The 20,037-nt window shown below is 39.6% G+C and overlaps 1 protein-coding gene across 5 annotated transcripts in view; it reads left to right on the top strand.

The window, feature by feature from the left end:
* Positions 1–20,037, top strand: part of ETF1 (eukaryotic translation termination factor 1) — a 34,262-nt gene that overhangs the window by 11,893 nt on the left and 2,332 nt on the right. For 4 of the 5 annotated variants that reach the window (XM_070570782.1, XM_070570784.1, XM_070570783.1 and 1 more), the window contains exons 3-10: positions 12,387–12,562; positions 12,963–13,102; positions 15,772–15,910; positions 16,248–16,438; positions 17,494–17,623; positions 18,158–18,313; positions 18,748–18,812; positions 19,619–19,766. In XM_070570782.1, the coding sequence (XP_070426883.1) occupies positions 12,387–12,562; positions 12,963–13,102; positions 15,772–15,910; positions 16,248–16,438; positions 17,494–17,623; positions 18,158–18,313; positions 18,748–18,812; positions 19,619–19,766 (1,145 nt within the window). Of the gene's footprint in view, positions 1–9,611; positions 10,025–12,386; positions 12,563–12,962; positions 13,103–15,771; positions 15,911–16,247; positions 16,439–17,493; positions 17,624–18,157; positions 18,314–18,747; positions 18,813–19,618; positions 19,767–20,037 lie in introns of those variants that run through there. The other variant, XM_070570786.1, reaches the window with a different exon arrangement.

The raw sequence follows: 20,037 nt of genomic DNA on the forward strand, positions 1-20,037 counted from the left end.
TAATTTGTATATAATAGATGCCTTATAAGAATATATTTGCTTTGTCCTTTTTTTAGCCCTCCAAGTTGTTTTATATCTTTATTTTAATACTAATTTTCAGACACATAGCTTTCATTCAGTGTATACTTTGACCTTTGACCTTACTCTTGTCACTGTCCTTCCTACCCAGTTCCAAGGACTTGACGTTAGCAGATACCTGGTAACTACGTCTTGTCGTGCAGATAACCAGTGGGGGATATTGAGCCTGTGCTCCTCTGTTCTCACGTTTTCATTTGATCCTCTAAGGCCTCCTTTCGAAGAATGATCCTACTCAAAAGATTTATTCCCTTCTGGATACATGGCCTTCTAAATTACATTTTTTTCCAAACTCATATCTAGGTGTATGAAAAATGAAGCCCACATATGCATTTTTGCTATTAACCAGTCAGCTTAGAAACTTCATCAAAAATCTGCTTGAGTTGGACACTAGATATTTTGGAAGAAGTGTGTGATACAGTGAGAACATGGTCTGACACACACCCTGAAGTGATGATATGAACCGTTTCCACCCCATGTTAATAAGTACAGAGTAATACAGTACATGTTGAAGGGAGTATGGTGTAAGAAGATGATTAGGGTCTTGAATGAGGTGTTGGACTTTGTCAAAAACCGAAAGAGATTGTGTAACTACTCAGGCAGATTTCCTAGGCAAAGCAAGTGTTGTCAAAGAATGTTACCTTGGGATTAGTATTATTTAGCTGATACAGTATCTTTGATGCATGGTGGAGTGGAGCTGTAACTGATCTGCAATGTTGAAATTGTAATTGAAATTCATTCTTTGGGGCCAGGGGGTTGGGGGGAATTAGCCCTGAGCTAACATCTGCCACCAATCCTCCTCTTTTTTTTGGCTGAGGTAGACTGGCCCTGAGCTAACATCTGTGCCCATCATCCTCTGCTTTGTATATGGGATGCCTGCCACAGCATGGCTTGACAAGTGGTACGTAGGTCTGCACTCGTGATCCAAACCAGCAAACCCCAGGCCGCCAAAGCAGAACATACAAACTTAACCACTGTGCCACCAGGCTGGTTCCTGAAATTCATTCTTGATTAAAAGCCAGTTAGCCTAAAATTAGATCCAAAAGCTTTGTGTCGGTTGATGGTTGGTGACCTGTCAGGGTATTGAAATAGGGCAGAGCATTTATACATGTGTGCCTTGTTGGTAATTTTGGCATGACAGAGCTTAAGACAGTCCCAACAGTTTGCCTTTCAGCCTGAATAAACTTTGGTTTGTAAGTAATGAAAATGTACTTGTACTGATCCTCAAACATTAGTTCCTTAATACCTCTGGATATTTTTAGCTTTTTACTGAAAAAACTTGTCTTCCTTTCTGGCTGCCCCATTTTCTGGCAATCTTCTGTCCTTTATGATTCCACGTAAGTAAGGAGGATCCTCAGGAAAGACAGGGTTAGAGGTTCATGGCTGAGAAGTGTTTTAATCAAGTAATGAAACTAGTTTTCTAAAGATGAGTTGAATGGCATACATTTTGACTCCTCACAACAGCTCTGTGCGGAAAACTATTATTGCCCTTTGATGGATGAAGAAATTGAAGTACAGAGAGATTAAGTAGCTTGCCTAATATTACAGCCTAGTAAGGGGCAGTGCTAGATTATGTTCCCACTTTTCTGATTTCAAAGCCTGTGATCCCAACTATTATGCCACACTGCCTTGCTCTGTGATTAGTAGTTCTTTTGCTGGATAGAAACATCTCCCCTTCCCTTCTGAAAGAAGGGCTCTTGTCCAAGGAGATTTGCAGTTTACTAGAGGGAGCAGGTGTGCTGAGACCCAGGAGCAAAGATAAAAGGAAAACAGGTATGCTATTTGCAAATCTACCCTAGAAAGAACTTGGGTACCGAACATGCTTATTCTTAATGAGCATCAGTGGTGAGGGAAATAACTTGCTTTTAAATCCCTCCCCAGAAGCTTATTTGTGTATTAGAAAGAAGATTAACAGGAAGCCTCAAGCTTTTGTTTCGTTTGAAAAGTACTTGCGTAGTGGTCAAGAAAGATAGGAGGTGGACTTTCTCATTTATAGAGTCCTGTATAGAACATTGGTAATGAGTCCCTAATGCTGGTTCCGATTGATATCTCCTGGCTTTGCACTCATGTGAGAATGCTAGAGAAATTTTCCAGCTTCTGCTGCTCCCTGGTGGAATATTCCACTAGGTTAATTTTGTGAAGTTGTTATAATTTTTTTTAAGACATAGTAAATGCCTGTAATTGTAGAAAAAGTAATACTTCACTAGATATATACGTTTTTGTTTCGGATGACTGAATAATCCTAATGCTTTTGAGGGTAAAATACTAAAATGAACCTTTGTAAACTTTCTGCTGAAAATTTTTGGGACATCTAAGTTATTCTATTCTCTAGGATAGAGGCTGCATTTTTTCTTTTAATCGTTCCTGAGCTAATATGTTTTGCCAATCTTTTTTTCCTTCTCCCCAAAGCCCCCCCAATTATATACATAATTGTATATTCTAGTTGGAGGTCCTTCTAGTTCTGCTGTGTGGGACACCGCCTCAGCAAGGCTTGATGAGCGGTGCTAGGTCCATTTCCGGGATCCAAACCAGTGAACCCTGGGCCCCCAAAGTGGAGCGTGCAAACTTAACCACTCAGCACGGGGCCAGCCCCATAGAGGCTGCTTTAATGTCTCAGTATGTCCAGATCTTGGTCCTTCTTCCATGTAGTAAGGGCATTTGACCCTAATGTCAATTTCGCAAAGCAGTTTCAGGTAACTTTGCCTAGCCTCTTTGAACAGTAACAGGCTTCCCCCTCCTAGTTTGATATTCTATAAGCTCTTTGTAAAAGGCAGCCCCATCCACCTCCTATCTGCATCCTAGATGATATAGCGGAGGGGGCCATCAAGTTGAGAAATGAACAAAATTAAGTGTGGCAAAAGAAGACACTCCAGAAGTGTTGGTTTTGTTACGGTAAAAGACTAACAGGATAGTTTGAACTTTTGTACTGGAGCTAAAGCCAAGACAATTAGTCATTTCCAGGTATGTGTAAGTTCTCCAGAGAGTGGCAGATTTTTAGTTGGTGTTTTATTTGGTAGTTTAGAATAAATCCCTGGTGTTTGCTTAGAAGAGACTATACAGAGAAGACCCTGTTTCTGATGTTAGGAATTAACCAGTTGTTCATCAAATATTTGAGCATCCATTATGTGCTAAAATGATTTCTGTCCTCAAGAAGCTTATATAGACCTAGTGTAAGCAATGTGTTGTTTCACTGATACTTGGTGGAAGAGAAAACAGGTCAGATCTTTGAAGTAACTGATAACCAGAAGGAAGTGCCTGGCTCTGGGTTATATCAAAATACTGAACTCATGCCACAGCTGTAAGATAAAGCCACTTAAACTTTTATATAGTATAACTATTTAAAGTCTTAGACGGGAATGAATTTATATTTCTCCCTTATGATAAATTAAGGAACAGTTTCTAGTGTCCTGGCCATGTTGATAAATCCTGTAATCCAATAAAGGTGATCACCACCTATCACAAAGTCAACTCTTTATCTCTTGCTCTTTGGACTTACTCAGGTTCAAATAAGAGTTCACTACCTAACTGTGCTTCCCCCCTCCCCTCCCCCACTGTGTTGTGATGTTAATTCTTTCTGACTTTATTAAAGGGCAGGAGGAGAGAGCACAAAGAGCTAGAGTTCTATCTAGTTGCCATTTATTGAGCATGTACTATCTGCTATCCATGTTAGGTACTTGACATATATTATCTTATAGAATCATCATGACCTTGTAAAGTAAGTAGAAACTGAGGCCCAAAGGGATTTATGTAATTTGCCCTAGATCATGCAGATAGGACAGGACATGAACCCAAATCTGTCTAATTCTAAAATCTATGCTCATAACTGCACTCCTATTCTGTTTCCATATTAAACCCGTATCAAAAAGATAGTTTTAGTCTCAAAGTTTAAACTTAGTTTTGTGTATTTGGTAAAAGAAGAAAAATGGAAAACACTTGATGAATAAAAAACAAGGACAAAGGGAGGAGAGATTGGAGGTAAACTGATTGATTTTCAGCTGGTGATCCATATAATGCAGCTAGCTTAGTGACTCCCAGAAATGATCTGAGATGTAAGCTGAGCTCTGTGAGTTTGAGAAGGGCATAGTGGAAACCTTGGCCATCCATATCCTAGGCACAGCCCAGTCATCAAACATTGCAGTGAATGCTTGGGGAGCATGTACTCTAAATCTCAACTAGAGAGTATAGTAGGCAGTCTCTACAATATTCCTGGTCCTAATCTGAAAGTAATTCTATTATGTAGAGTTGATGAGATGGATGGCATGACATTTGATGGGGAGTGGGTGTTTCAGCTAGAAAAAGCTGGACGTCTCTGAGCTGTCATTGTGGTTGTGTTACTACTAGGGTAAATGACTGCAGCTTACCTGTGGCAAGTGAGCTCTGCCAAGTTTCTCTTCTTTAGGTGGAGGTGAGGTCATGGAATCTCTTTGACTTCAGCTGGCCGAGAGATCCTGCTTGAAGGTGTAGAAAGCAAGCCAGATACAGTGATTCTCAATCCTAGTTATGCATTAGAATTTGTCTATTTGAAGCAGTCTAGTTGAAAATTGAGACTCTCTCTTACCCACAATCACCACCACCCTCAGTCTCCCTGTTCAAGAGCTATTGAATCAGAATAGAGTAAGGGGAGATCTTTTTGCATCTGAGCATTTTGTGTTTTGTTTTGCTTTTTTAGAAAGCTCTCCAAGGATTTGGGGTTCTCTTGCAAATTGCTCCGTGGACAAACTTGTGGGAACCACATTTTTTTTCCACCTACCTTTTTTATTTTAAATTAAGATTGGCACCTGAGCTAACAACTGTTGCCAATCTTTTTTTTTCTTTCTTTCTGCTTTTTCTCCCCAAATCCCCCCAGTACATAATTGTATATTTTTAGTTGTGAGTCCTTCATAGTTGTGGCACGTGGGATGCTGTCTCATTGTGGCCTGATGAGCGGTGCCATGTCCGTGCCCAGGATCTGAACCAGTGAAACCCTGGGCCGCCGCAGCAGAGCGCACCAACTTAACCACTCTGCTACCGGGGCGGCCCTCTCCACCTACCTTTCTAAAAATCTTCTTGAACATTGTTGATGATGATGAACCTTGATAAGATCTGTAAAGGTCAAAGAGCACCTTAGATTTTCTCGTTTGCCTGTCCTTCTTCTGACTGACTGCATCAGAAGGCACCTTGAATCCAAAGTCTGAAACTCTACAAGCCCTAAAGCTACACACACCACAGCCTAGGCTTTGCTCTGATTACTTTGAGTTTTCTTTTCTTAGAGACCTTCCAGTCCTGTCAATTTGAGTGACCTTATAAATGTTTTCCTGTCCATAATGCTCAGGGGCCATGAAACCTTGGATTGGATAAGTAGCTGGTGGTACTATCCTAACCTCCTGTCCTAGGGAGAGAAACTTGTCCTTCAACAGTCTCTTAGAGAGTGAGGGAGGGAAAAGCTGTCAGCTTTTCTTTAAATTTTCTTCCTTCCTGAGTTTTGTCTAGTTTTATTTACTGTCCGTATTTAGTCTCTTTACAACTACTACTTCCTCCCATCTCCCAGCTGTTTTATTTCTCAGAAATTAGCCCTCTGGGGGGAAGTGTTGATGAACAGCCGTTCTTTGATAAGAGAAAATGCCCCTAAAATGTTTAGAACAAGAAGAAAGCTGAGAGCAGAGACCCCTGGGAACCTTAACGTGGCACATTGCCCTATGTTGTGTGTTGCTTCACCCAGTTTTTACAACCTCCATGTGCATCATTGCTGTACCTCATAAGTCACTGGCTCTTGAATGAGAGCTTTTCGATTTTGGAAAAGGGAGATAGTGACAAAGCAGAAGAGTGAATGAAAGCAATTAAAATTAAAGAACGGTGTAGTTTGCCTGTGTGGCCAGCAGCTCCTTAGTGAGAGCTTTGTTTCTCCTCCTCTACTTTAAAATGAAATATTCAGCCTTCTTGATTTTATTTTGGTGTTGACACAAACTGGTCTAACAACTTTGATTGGCTTGCCTGAAGGGTAAATGAGCGTTTATTTTGTTTGGAAACTTTCCTGGAGAAACTTTAATCTGCTTATATTAAACCCAACATACAAAATTCAGAGTTTATAAAGTAGCCTTTAAATTTCTAAAGTGGAAGCCATCCTTTCAGTAATCCTTGTTTCTCTTCACCAGTCAGGTGTCTTACAGTAAAGATGAATTCAGAAACTTTAGGTTTCCCACAACAGGGTAGGGAGAGGCACAAAGGGAAACTAGTAAAAGGTAATCCTGGAAACATTAGACAAAATTTAAAAGGAGTAAGAGACCAAGTCTAACTAGTGTTTCAGATTTAGCAACTTGATAGAAATCTACCAAATGAAATTTTTTGGCAAGCTACACTTCCAAACTATTTTTTAAGTAGAATCCTATAATAAGATTATGTTCTTAGTTCTTAGGTTCTTCACTACTTTGTCCTCTCTAGAGTGTTACATGGATATGAATGTAAAGTTGCCCAACTCTGGTGCTATACGGTAAAGTTCCTTAATGAATGCTTATCTTCTTAACCTATCTGCAGTAGAAAGTAAATAGTTGCTTATCTTAAGGTCATTGCTTTGTCCGGCACATGATTATCTTGCTTTAAAAATTTTCCTTCAGGGGCTGGCCTGGTGGCGCAGTGGTTAGGTGCGCAGTTAAGTCTGCACGTTCCGCTTCGGCAGCCCGGGGTTCACCGGGTCAGATCCCGGGTGTGGACATGACACCGCTTGGCACGCCATGCTGTGGCAGGTGTCCCATGTATAAAGTAGAGGAAGATGGGCACAGATGTTAGCTCAGGGCTAATCTTCCTCAAAAAAAAAAAGGTTTCCTTCAGGCATTTGGGTTCACTCAGTTAATTTGTCCCAACATATCCTCTTTAGCCTCACACTTTCCATTCTTTGGAGATTGGGGTCTCTTCGCTTCCTGAGCTCTGAGCCTTCACTCCTGCTATCCTTGGAGCCCCTTCTCATTCCATTCCCTACTGAGTGCCTCTTTGCTAGTTCAATCTCCTAGGAAACTACTCTGTAAATCAGAGCACATCAGCTTTTAAAAGCTGAGCCTTTCTTTTGAGAAATAATTCTCTTGATCCCTGAAGAGTCCAAGAGCCCTTAAGGTGAGAAACATGCTCTCTTGAGGATTGTTCATCTGAAAACAAGCACAAGCCAGTAAAGTCAGTATTCCAACTTATCTGTCTTCTTTTCTTCCCGTCTTGTGTGTTTTCATATTAATAATTTGCATAAGTTGACAACCCTGAGTAGAGACAGGTAGGTGGCATCTATATAGACCACGTTTGAAGTTAAATTTACTTGCCCAGTGTTTCTAGCCCTTCCCAGAGCAAACTCCTTTTCTCCTCCGTGGCCTTTAGGGTTTGACATAACTCCAGAAAGGTTTGTCAAAAAGGTTTTTTTGGGAGCCAGCACAGTGGCATAGTGGTTAAGTTCACACGCTCTACTTCCGTGGCCTGGGGTTTGTGGGTTCAGATCCCAGGCACAGACCTACACACTGCTCATCAAGCCATGCTGTGGCAGCATCCCACATATAAAATAGAGGACGATTAGCACAGACATTAACTCAGGGCCAGTCTTCCACACCATGAACAAAAAAAAGGAAATTCTTCTTTTAAAGCCTGGGAAGATAAATTATTGGAAGAAAAGCAATTTGTTACATTTGATTCCTTAAAAATAGGGTCCAAAGAACACTTACTGACTGTTAAGAACATTTTTCTTTTTTTATATTAGAAGATATGTCTGTTTCATTTGGGAATTCTTTTTCCATCTAGCTTAGAAACTGAAACATGGCCACAGATAGAATTGTAGCTATGTGTCTGATCTTTTGATTTCTAGACACTTTCTCCTGGTTTAGAAAAGTTCCTTTAATGTAGTTGTGCTATGAAAATTAAGATGAAAACCATTTTAGAGTGTGATATACATGACTTAATACAAATGTCTATGTATGAGCAAGGGATTGTTCTGAATCACTTAGCTTTGTCAGTACTGTATTTGGAATTTTAGCTGATTTCAATAATGGAGATACAACATGTAGATGGAGAAATAACTGTGGGACAGATGTGGTATTTGGAGCTTTATTTATATGAAGTGTATCTTGGAAGCAGCTTTGTTTTGTGATCACTTTGCTTGTGTTTGTGATGACAACTGAAGCTGCTTATCATGAATTGCTTGGTTCTCTGGGTCAGCTTAGAATGCTTGCTCCCCTATCCGAGGGGTGGCAGCAGAGCACACACACATACAGATACTACACATATGTGTACTGTCATTAATCAACTTGTATTCATTGGGGAAAGTATCACAAAGGTTATGAACCAGCCTTGGGTTTTGAGAACAAACCCCAACAGAAACAATGCTGTTGAGTTATAACATCAGCTGACAGTATTTTGATGGTGGAAGGGCTAGATAGCTAGCTTGTCTGCGTGTGAAGAAAATTTGTCTGATGAGAGAACCTGTGGAATTTACCACTAGTAGAAAGCTTTCAGCAGGCAGGGACTCGTGTAAATGAGTTTGCTTTCCAATGCTAATACTGAGGAAAAACAAATACCATGGTGCATGTTTGTGAAATTAATTTTACTATGTAAAGATATGTTTCCAGACATTGTCAGATTTCAGACCCCTCTAGTTAGAAAGCCGATATAGGGATTTTCTTCACTTTTTGTTTTTGTTCCCTCACTGTACCTCTTCCTTTCTTTCTTATTAGTCACTTGGCACATAAGCCCATTTGACTTGACATTGTACCCATCTTTCTAATTTCTTTTTGTTGCCAGCTTCCACTGGACACTGGATATGTGAAATTTTACTATTAAAGTTGGCATGTTGGGCTACTATGAAATTATGCAAGCTCAGTAAGTGGGGGAAAGTTTAGACGTTTCTGGCAGTCTTCCCAGTTTGTGTAAAGAAAGCCTCCACTCGTTTCCCCATGACACTAATAACTTAAAACGATTAAACTTTAAGGGGCTGATTATAAGAATCTCAGGAAGTAACTTTCTTACAGACTCATTAAGTATCAAGTAGGAATATTTGTAAAATGATATCATTTCTTAACATGCTTTGGCTCATATCAGATCAGCTTTTGCCTTTAAAATATATAAATCAGCTCAATTTATGCTATAGCCATTGTAAGAAAGCCAGCCATCAGATCTGATCGGGGCAGATTTGGGGCTTTTAATTTCCTATGTGTATGTATGTTATAGATTCAATTCTGTTCATATTGCCGCTCATGAAATTGATAATCTGGTTTTTTAAACATTAACACTTTATCGTTAATTTGGTAAACATAAATTAACATTTCTCAGGAACACCATCCTTTGGCATTTCTAGTAAGCTGTCAGGTTAAGAGACCAAGAGACCTTATAAGGAATATCCTATTAGGTACTGAGTGTTTCCCATAGATTTTTTAAATAATAGCTCTATTGAGATATAATTTACATACTGTAAAATTTACCATCTTTTTAAAGTATACAGTTCACTGTTTTATTCAGAGTTGTGCAGCAATCACCACTGTCTAATTTTATTTTATTTTATTATTTAACAATTTTTTTTTTTTTTTTTGAGGAAGATTAGCCCTGAGCTAACTACTGCCAGTCCTCCTCCTTTTGCTGAGGAAGACCATCCCTGAGCTAACATCCATGCCCATCTTCCTCCACTTTATACGTGGGACGCCTACCACAGCATGGCTTTTGACAAGTGGTGCCATGTCGGCGCCCGGGATCTGAACCAGCAAACCCCGGACCGCTGAGAAGTGGAATGTGCAAGCTTAACCACTGCGCCACCGGGCCGGCCCCTGAACACAAGTTTTTGTGTGTACACATGTTTTCGTTTCTCTTGAGCATATACCTAAGTGTGGAATGTCTGGGTCATATGATAACTGTGTTTAACCTTTTGAGAAACTGCCAGACTTTTCCAAAGTGTTGTACCATTTTGCCTTCTTGACAGCATTGAATAAAGGTTTCAGTTTCTCCATATCCTGTATCTTGGAGAAATGTCTGTTCAAGTCCTTTGCCTACATGTGGGACGGCTGCCACAGCATGGCTTGATGAGCAGTATGTAGGTCCATGCCCGGGATCCAAACCCAGGATCCCCAGGCCACTGAAGAGGAACATGCAAACTTAACTGCTGCACCACCAGGCCAGCCCAATAATCCAGTATTTTACATAGTAATTTTTCTATGCTGTTTGGGTATTAATGAGAACTCATTGCATTTGCATTTCCTAAACTGGAGTCAGAGATGAGAAGAGACCTCAAGGAATGAAACTTATGGGAACCTTTTTTGAAGAGCAGTCAGCTAGAATGAACTCCCCAGGTGATTTTAGTCTGCAACCAAGGTTGAGAACTGCTGTTTTAAGGAAAATGTGTGTTTTAAATTTTTTAACTTACAAATAGACTAACTAGTTCATAGTTTGGGGGTTTTTTCCCCCCTTTTTTTGGTGAGGAAGATTGGCCCTGAGCTAATAGCTGTTGCTAGTCTTCCTCTTTTTTGTATGTGGGATGCTGCCACAGCATGGCTTGATGTGTAGGTCTGCACCTAGGATCCGAACCTGCAAAGCCCGGGCCACCAAAGCAGAGTGCATGAACTTAACCACTATACCACCAGGCCAGCCCCACATAGTTTGGTTTTTTTGGCTTTTCTATTGTGCCAAAATATACAGAACATAAAATTTACCACCTTAACCATTTTAAGATACAGTTTAGTAGTGTTAAGTACATTGACATTGTTGTGCAACCAGTCTCCAGAACTCTCTTCATCTTGTAAAACTGAAACTGTATACCCATTAAACAACAAACTCCCTCTTTTGCCTTCCCCGCCAGACACAGCAACCACCATTCATTCTGTCTCTGTGAATTTGACACTCAAGGTACCTCATATAAGTGGAATCATTCAGTTTTTGTCCTTTTGTGTCTCGCTTACTTCTCTTAGCATGATGTTTTCAAGGCTCATCCATCTTGTAGCATGTTTCAGAATTTCCTTTAAGGTTGAATGATATTCCACTGTATCTTTATGCCTTCCTTTTTTTGTTATTGTTCATCTATCAATGGACATCTGAGTTGTTCTCCCCTTTTGGCTGTTATGAATGTTGCTACTATGAGCATCAGTGCACAAGTACCTGGTTCCTGGCTTTCACTCTTTTGGGTATATACCCAGAAGTGAAATTTACTAGATCATATGGTAATTCTATGTTTAATTATTTGAGGAACTGCCATGCTGTTAATCCATACTGGCTGTTATCACTTAACATTACCACCAGCAGTGTGGAAGGGTTCCAGTATCTCCATATCCTTGCCAACACTTGTTATTTTCTGGTGGTTTTTTTGATAGCCATCTTAATGGATGTGAAGTGGTTTTGTGTTTTGATTTGCATTACCCTAATGATTAGTGATGAACTGATACGTTTTGATAATGTAGTTTTATGTTTCCTTCAAGTAGAAGTTGGGGTATTGAAATGGAGTATTTCTTAACTGGTAGTGCTAATAAATATGTTGAAAGTGTGTAGGTAAAAAAATATGTTGCTGGCATCAGTATTGAGGTTAGAGAGAGGCTGCTCAAAAGACCTGTATGATAGGGACTTGGTGGTGTCCTCCATAGTTGGGAGTTTGGTGCCGGTTTTTAATTCTAGAAACTTGAATTTGTTTGGGCACACAGAGTTGGTCATGCTCTCAGTGCATTGCTCTTTTTAATTCAACTCAAAAGCGATTAAAATGTAAAATATACTTAGAGAGACATTTATTTAGAGAGAGAGTGTGTAAGAGAGAGCGATTTTCTAACTGGGATAATTGTGTAAATTCCAAGGCGCTCTTATTATCAGGGTACATAGAGTGCCAAGTTGGTGATTATAAATTTTTTGGTGAGCCTGGAATTTAAAGAAAAAGGGGGAGAAGGATAATACTAAGTTGGTATTTCATCTAGAACTGGAACGACTTACTGCATCATCCTGTGATGGCATCTCCCGCTGAAGAACCACCAGATTCCAAACCTCTGCCATGGACCCACTGTCAGATTTCAGCCCGTCATCACCTGCCTCATCAGAGCTTCTGTCTTTGTCCTTAGGGAATGAAGTGTTTCCCAAGCATCCCCTAAAGTGCCTTCTTTACATTAAACTGATATTACGTAGCTAGTATTCGTTCAAATAGTTGAGCACCTACCGTATTCTGCACACCATTCCTAGCTCTGGGTATACTTTGATTACACTGGTATAGTTCCTACCATCCTGGTCACTTTGAGGGTGATCTTTTTCTACTATTTTAGCAGCATCTCATTCTAGCTCCCTTTACTAATGATAAGCATGAATTTACTTATGTGGTACTTGAACGTCTAATGTTATTCTTTTTTCCACAGCAATGGCACAAGCATGATATCATTGATCATTCCTCCCAAAGACCAGATTTCAAGAGTGGCAAAAATGTTAGCAGATGAGTTTGGAACTGCATCTAACATTAAATCACGTGTAAACCGCCTTTCAGTCTTGGGAGCCATTACATCTGTACAGCAAAGACTCAAACTTTATAACAAAGGTAATTTGGAGCTTGGTCATTTTCTTCTTCTTTGTTTGTCATGGTTATATTTTCCACTTTGATCCTGTCATGATGCTTTTGGTCACTAGTGTTTCCTTCACCCAGCTGTCAGCAAAGTCAGTTTGGCCTTGGAATTTAACCTCCTTTTTTTTTTTTTTTTTTTTTTTATTTTTAAGTTAGGTAGTATTTACTATACTTAAAGGAGTAAATCCTTCTTTTTTAAAACATCTCGAGGAAGTTTCAAAATTAGGGTGAGAATTCTGCCTAGGAGATTTACAGATATTTTTGCTTTAAATTATGATTTAAAGGGGCAGGGACAATAGGCTCTTGAAACATTTTCTGTTTATTGCGGAAAAATAGCTATGGGTTTAAGGAGAGAAATTGTTTGTGTTCTTTGCAGTACCTCCAAATGGACTGGTTGTTTACTGTGGTACAATTGTAACAGAAGAAGGAAAGGAAAAGAAAGTCAACATTGACTTTGAACCTTTCAAACCAATTAATACGTCGTTGTATTTGTGTGACAACAAATTCCATACAGAGGTAAGAAGTTCTAGCACAGAATATTTTCATCACCCTGAAAAGAAACCCCATACCCATTAGCAGTCACTCGCAATCCTACCCCTTCATCCCCATCCCCAAAGATCTCTCAGGTCTAGGCTATCACTAATCTATTTTCTGTCTCTATAGATTTGCTTGTGCTGAGCGTTTCTTATAAATGGAATTATACAATGGGTAGCCTTTTGTGTCTGGCTTCTTTCACTTAGCATAATGTTTTCAAGGTTCATCCATGTTGTGGCATATATCAGTATTTCATCCCTTTTTATTCCCAATATTACCAAATAATATTTGCCATATTATATTTTATCCATGGATGTGCCACATTTTATTTATCTGTTCATCAGTTGGTGGACATTGGTGTTGTTTCTACTGTTTGGCTATTATGAATGATGCTGCTTTGAACATAGATATACAAGTTTTTGTGTGACCGTATGTTTTCTTTTTGGAGAGTATGTACCTGGGAATGGAATTTCTGGGTCGTATAGTGACTATGTTTAACCTTTTGAAGAGTTCCAAGACTGTCTTCTAAATCGTTGTACCATGTTACAAGGTTGGCTATTTTTAAAAAATGAAAGAATTTACATTTATTATGACACACTGAATGACAGTCATTCAGCATGTTTGAAAGTGCTAAGCTAGGTTTGGAGAACTAATTAAAGGCAAAGAAATAATTGGCTACCTGATCTCCATCTCTCCCTATGTGCTCGTGATACTTACCTATATTCCTTGCACCCTTAGTTTTTAGCTCACAAATTGTGAAATCTTTAGTAGCAGGACTGTAAGAACTTTATTATCCATGAAACTTTTGAGTGACAGAGCTACCATAAGATGAACTTAGGGGTGGAAAGGAAACCTCATTAGAGTGACCTAAATCAGTCAACAGTAGAACAATCAGGAATTCACAGCTGGCTCCGAGTTCAGTCTCTTGCCTTTCATCGACCTAGGGAAAAACCTCTACAGTGGGATTAGAACTGACATTTGTCGACACAATTTACAGTGGATGATTTTTGCTAACTTGACAGGAAGTTCAATTCCAGTTGGCTCTTGGTTGGTTACATAGATGGGTGAGACTGTTTTTGGCTATGACAGCTTCCTTCTGGCAAAGCTTCACTGAGGAGGCTCTTAGCCACCCTGTCCCACTTACCTGTATTTGCTTTGATGAAAGCAGATTTTGAATCTTGTTAATTTAAACAGTACCTGGTACCCATGTTATCTAGCTTTAGCTTACATATTAATTTAGCCTCATTGGTTTTTTTAAACCTTAAGTCCTTTTCCAAGGTACCATTTAATCTTGCTAGCTTTGTTTATTTTGGCTTTAATTGATATGTCAATAACAAGATATGAATGTGGCATACTGCAAAACACAATTCATGTCCTGTTTAATCAGAATAATTGTACATTCTTATGGGGGTAAGTCTGTTCCCTGATGACCAAGCTTGCTTGGGCCCTAAATTAATCAAGCTACCTAACAGAGATCATTATAATAAGGCAAAAATTTTAACATATGCAACATTCTTGTCTTACTGCTAATTATCAAGTTGGTTTGGTTAAAGATTGATTCTTAGTAATTAATCTGCTTGCTAGTCAGTTCTTGAATGAGTTACTTTCTTCCTTAGATAAAATCGAATGGGCAATGATTTCTTAGCTCTAAAGAGGCTGCCACCTAGCAGTTGGTATTCTACCAAGCCTATAGTATTCAAACTCCATCATAAAAACTCTTGCCCAGGGGCTGGCCCCGTGGCTGAGTGGTTAAGTTCCCGCGCTCTGCTGCAGGCGGCCCAGTGTTTCGTTGGTTTGAATCCTGGGCGCACACATGGCGCTGCTCATCAAACCATGCTGAGGCACCATCCCACATGCCACAACTAGAAGGACCCACAATGAAGAATATACAACTATGTACTGGGGGGCTTTGGGGAGAAAAAGGAAAAAAATAAAATAAAAAATAAAAAACTCTTGCCCATCTATATGGGTCCCAAGACTGTTTAAATATTTGCTCTTTCAGAAGGCAGAAATAATGCTAACCCAGAAAGAAAATTTTCCTCCATAAAAACTCATAAGCATTAGCTATAATACCTTTAAAATAAAATTGAGTTTTATATCCTGGTATCATTAATGATGCTCAAGACGTAGAAGTTAAATGAAACATTTCAGAGCTGGATCTTTTTATAGACTTTTTTTGGGTTTTGTACTCATATACTCCTACTCTAGAGTTGATTTATGAGATATTCTTATTTGTCATAATGAATACTGTCTATTAATGCTGGGGTTATTAATGGTAACAGAAAGTCAACTTTTTGAAGGTTGTCTTTTAATTTGAACATTATGTTCCCTAGACTACTATCAGTCTAAGTCAAATCAAGGACTAGGAATAATTTGAGCCCCGTAACTCTGTATTCATGGGCCCAGGTCAGGTTTGTTGCAAGGCTTCACATTGATATCATTGGTTTTTTCCTGCATTGGGTTCACATTTGTCCGTAGGAGTTACATATTTATAGCTGAAATCTATAAATTATTCCATAAAATGGTTTTTCTGTAGTACTTGTACCATTCTGAGTGGGGTGAAAGGGTTTGTATATATCTCCTTTCAGATTTTGTCTTGACCCTAGCAAAGCTTTGCAATTTATCGTGTGGTACATGTGTTTACTTTTCAGGCTCTTACAGCACTACTTTCAGATGATAGCAAGTTTGGCTTCATTGTAATAGATGGTAGTGGTGCACTTTTTGGCACACTCCAAGGAAACACAAGAGAAGTCCTGCACAAATTCACTGTGGATCTCCCAAAGAAACATGGTAATATAGGAAGAGAACATGAGCCCATTTGCTTTGTGCGTAGCAGTAAGGAAACAAATAGGATAATGGGGGGAAGTAAATCCAGATGATGGAAGAAGCATCATGAAATGACTCATGACTCATTCGTGCTGTAGCTCTTCTTTTGACAAGAGAATTAGTAGTCACCCTCTGGAAATGAGTAACAGTTTGTGTCAGACATTTAGTTAAGGGAATAGTGATTTTCCTCTTTGTCCTTTTCTTGGGTAATAGCATGATCATTTAATTACTTTTTAATTAGCAAGGCATCCTGTGCTTCTTAATAATCGCCTTTTTCTCTCACCACTTTTTTGTGTCAAAGGTAGAGGAGGTCAATCAGCCTTGCGTTTTGCCCGTTTAAGAATGGAAAAGCGACATAACTATGTTCGGAAAGTAGCTGAGACTGCTGTACAGCTGTTTATTTCTGGGGACAAAGTAAATGTGGCTGGTCTCGTTTTAGCTGGATCAGCTGACTTTAAAACTGAACTAAGTCAATCTGATATGTTTGATCAGGTGAGTGAGAAGTGGAGGCTCCACTATGGAAGCTTCTAGGTGGGAGTGGAGAGTCCTCTGAGTACTGGGACATGCACATTTTTTTTTACTTTTACAGTGATATATTCTGTGTTAAAAACCTATCTCTGAGTTGGTAGAATTCCGAGTGTTTATTAGGAAACGTTCCCCCATGCTTTTCTGGGCCTTTTCTCTTTTGAAATCAGCCATTTTTAGATAGAATCTTTCTGGGCCCTATGGAGGCCCCTGGTTTAGTGGATTGCCATAATTGGCTTTAAAATGGAGATTGATTTCAAAGAAACTAGGAGCTGGTTTTTCCTGTCTTTTTCTGATTTGTTCTTGGAGATAAGTAAAGCAGTGAGACTCAGCAATAGACAGAGCTGATTAAGCCTAAAGCATTTAATCCCGTAAGATCTTTTGGTTTACGACATGGGCTTAGCCGTGACACATTCCCAAGATGATGTTCTGGAGGGGAGGTGTAGCATTGCAGTAGAAGGCTCACCAAAGAATGTGTCTTTTACTCTACCACCTTATATGGCGGGAACCAATAGCTCCCCCTTTGCCTTCACAAGAAACTTAGTTTTGTTTGTGTTTAATGAGTTAGTCTCTTATGGGTCTAATAGAATGCGTCGTATGATTGGAGAATTTTACACTGGGCCCCTTCCCCATATTCTTTCTCTTTAGACTTCAGTGATTATGTTGCTGAGCTTTGCATGCCATTAAGAGACAGTAGAAGGGCCGGCCCCATGGCTGAGTGGTTAAGTTTGCACACTCTGCTTTGGTGGCCCAGGGTTCGCCGGTTTGGATCCTGGGCATGGACCTAGTGCCACTCATCAAGCCATCCTGAGGTGGCATCCCACATAGAAGAACTAGAAGGACCTACAACTAGGATATACAACTATATACTGGGGAGGGAAAAAAAAAAAAAGGAAGATTGGCAACAAATGTTAGCTCAGGGCCAATCTTTCTCACCAAAGAAAAAGAGAGGTAGTGGGTCTTGGTAAAGGTGTTTGAAATACTGATAATGCTTTTTTTTTTTTTTTTTTAAATTGTGTCAGAGGTTGCAATCAAAAGTTTTAAAATTAGTTGATATATCCTATGGTGGTGAAAATGGATTCAACCAAGCTATTGAGTTATCTACTGAAGTCCTCTCCAACGTGAAATTCATTCAAGAGAAGAAATTAATAGGTATCAGTGAAATGCACCTGACTTATTCTGTGAATGTTTTTGTGTGTGTATATGTATGTACATGATTGTATGTATGAAAAAGACACTGAAAGGTAAAAAAGGAAGATTTAGCATTTTGTTTAATTCTTCCTCAGTGGAATCATTATTTTTAATATTCCTTTAGTCATTAGGTCTCATAAATGTGTTTATATTTCCAATAGGAACCAAGTTTCAGTCTTATTTCCCATATTAATTACCCTTCGTAATAGAGTGTTGAATAGAGAGCCCGAATTAAAGATTGATGTGGCCATTGCTTCACTTTGTTTCTAATTTAACTGAGCACACGCACGGTTACAGGTGGTTGTATAGTATTTGGCCCAACTGTTACCTCCTAGGGTCAATTTCCAGAGCCTCACCTAGTGGTATGATTTCTCACTGACTTTTAGTGCTTACTCATTTTTAAGTTGACTTTTTTTCTCTGATTTTGAGTAAAGGGGTCTGTATCTACAAAGGAAACTTTAATATATGTCCTTACTGACCTTTGCCTAATCACAGGGCGATACTTTGATGAAATCAGCCAGGACACGGGCAAGTACTGTTTTGGAGTTGAAGATACACTAAAGGCTTTAGAAATGGGAGCTGTAGAGATTCTCATAGTCTATGAAAATCTGGATATAATGAGATATGTTCTTCATTGCCAAGGCACAGAAGGTATGAGAATTAGAAGATAAGAATGCTATTTGTTACTGACTTGTGTATTCAGGAAGCCTGGGGTGGAGATTTGGGAGAGATGGTTGATTTCAGGAGCAATCAGAAGGCAGCCCTACACCTTGTTCCCCACTCCTTCAATCTATAACACATTCCTGCATGGATGTTTCTGCTTGAACTGATACATGCCTGTTTAAGATTGTTAAATTTCCTGAAGACAAGGACTGTGTCTGGAATGTCTTTGGTGTTTGCTTATGATAGGAGCAGTATACCTAGTAGACACTCAGTGCATGCTGATTAATATGCTTATGAAAAGAAGGTTGATAGAATGAATTCAGGAGCCCTTTCATCTAACCTGACTCATCTCATGGGACTTATACTTACTAGTATATGAGAACTAGGTTAACACATTTCCCCCCCCCCCCCCATCACTGCAGAGGAGAAAATTCTCTACCTGACTCCAGAACAAGAGAAGGATAAATCTCATTTCACAGACAAAGAGGTATGTGATTGTTTTCTTGGTTTGATGATACATGCAAGGAAACAAATTCGTATGTTGGAGCACTGGCAGTGTAGAGGATCAGCCTTGGGAAACCAGACCTCATACTTGTTGGCAGTGGAGGGCAATGGGAAGTGGTCAGCTCCTAGCTGCCACATACCCATCTAATTCCACGGAAGGAGGCCAGGTCATAGTTACTATGGTTCCTTATTTTTAAAGTAGTTAAAACATTCTCATCTTTAAAATAGTAGAGAGGAAGATTTCATGGAATAGTGCCTCTCCTGCACTGTGAAACTTGTGCTGCTGTCTTCACTCTATCAGTTCTTCTGAAATGGCTTTTGCAGGTTTGGTCTAAATGCATCACCACAGCTTAAAGTGTCACCAGCACAGATCCCTTTAAGTGGTGGCTTCCTCAAATGCTGAGTTGAAGGACTTTGTTTTTTATAAGGCTACTCCAAAAAGCAGTTAGGGCATGTCTCTTCAGGGCTGTTGAATGAGTGCTACCTAGAGACACTTAACAACAGCCTGACTTCCAGAGACAACAACAGGACCATCAGTTGAAAAACTGCTAAATGTATGTTGATATTTCATTACTGAGGCTAGAACCTGAGGAGGAATGTTGTTTCAAATAATCAGAATTTCTGTGCTGTTCAGTTTGTCATCAGAAACCAGAATTTACTTAGAGAGTTTTACACACATACACATAATGAGAGGGAGAATGAGAATGATGGTGGGCATGGGAGCAAGAGTCACTGAATCTTGATATATCCTAATTCCACTGTGTCTCTGTCTCATGGTTGCACGTGTAGACAGGACAAGAACATGAGCTGATTGAGAGCATGCCCCTGTTGGAATGGTTTGCTAACAACTATAAAAAATTTGGAGCTACATTGGAAATTGTCACAGATAAGTCACAAGAAGGATCCCAGTTTGTGAAAGGATTTGGTGGAATTGGAGGTAAGTAGCAAATCAGAAAACTAAGCTTAACGCCAGGGTCTCAGGCCAAGGCCTTTCCTGGCTACCCCAAAATAAAGTTACTTCAAGTGAGGTGTGCTCATCACCCACAAGACTGGAGGTTGAGGCAGCACATGGCTGCAGGTTCCTTGGTTGGAACCATTTTTTATCATCGCCTTGTTGCTGTTTATAATTCTGCAAGGGAATTGGACTTCCTTTATTAGAGTGGACCTTCCCCATTCCGTGAACACAGGTGATTTACTCTTTGGTTTGT

The sequence above is a fragment of the Equus przewalskii genome, chromosome 13 (genome assembly GCF_037783145.1).
Source record: "Equus przewalskii isolate Varuska chromosome 13, EquPr2, whole genome shotgun sequence".
In the NCBI taxonomy this organism is placed as follows: domain Eukaryota; kingdom Metazoa; phylum Chordata; class Mammalia; order Perissodactyla; family Equidae; genus Equus; species Equus przewalskii.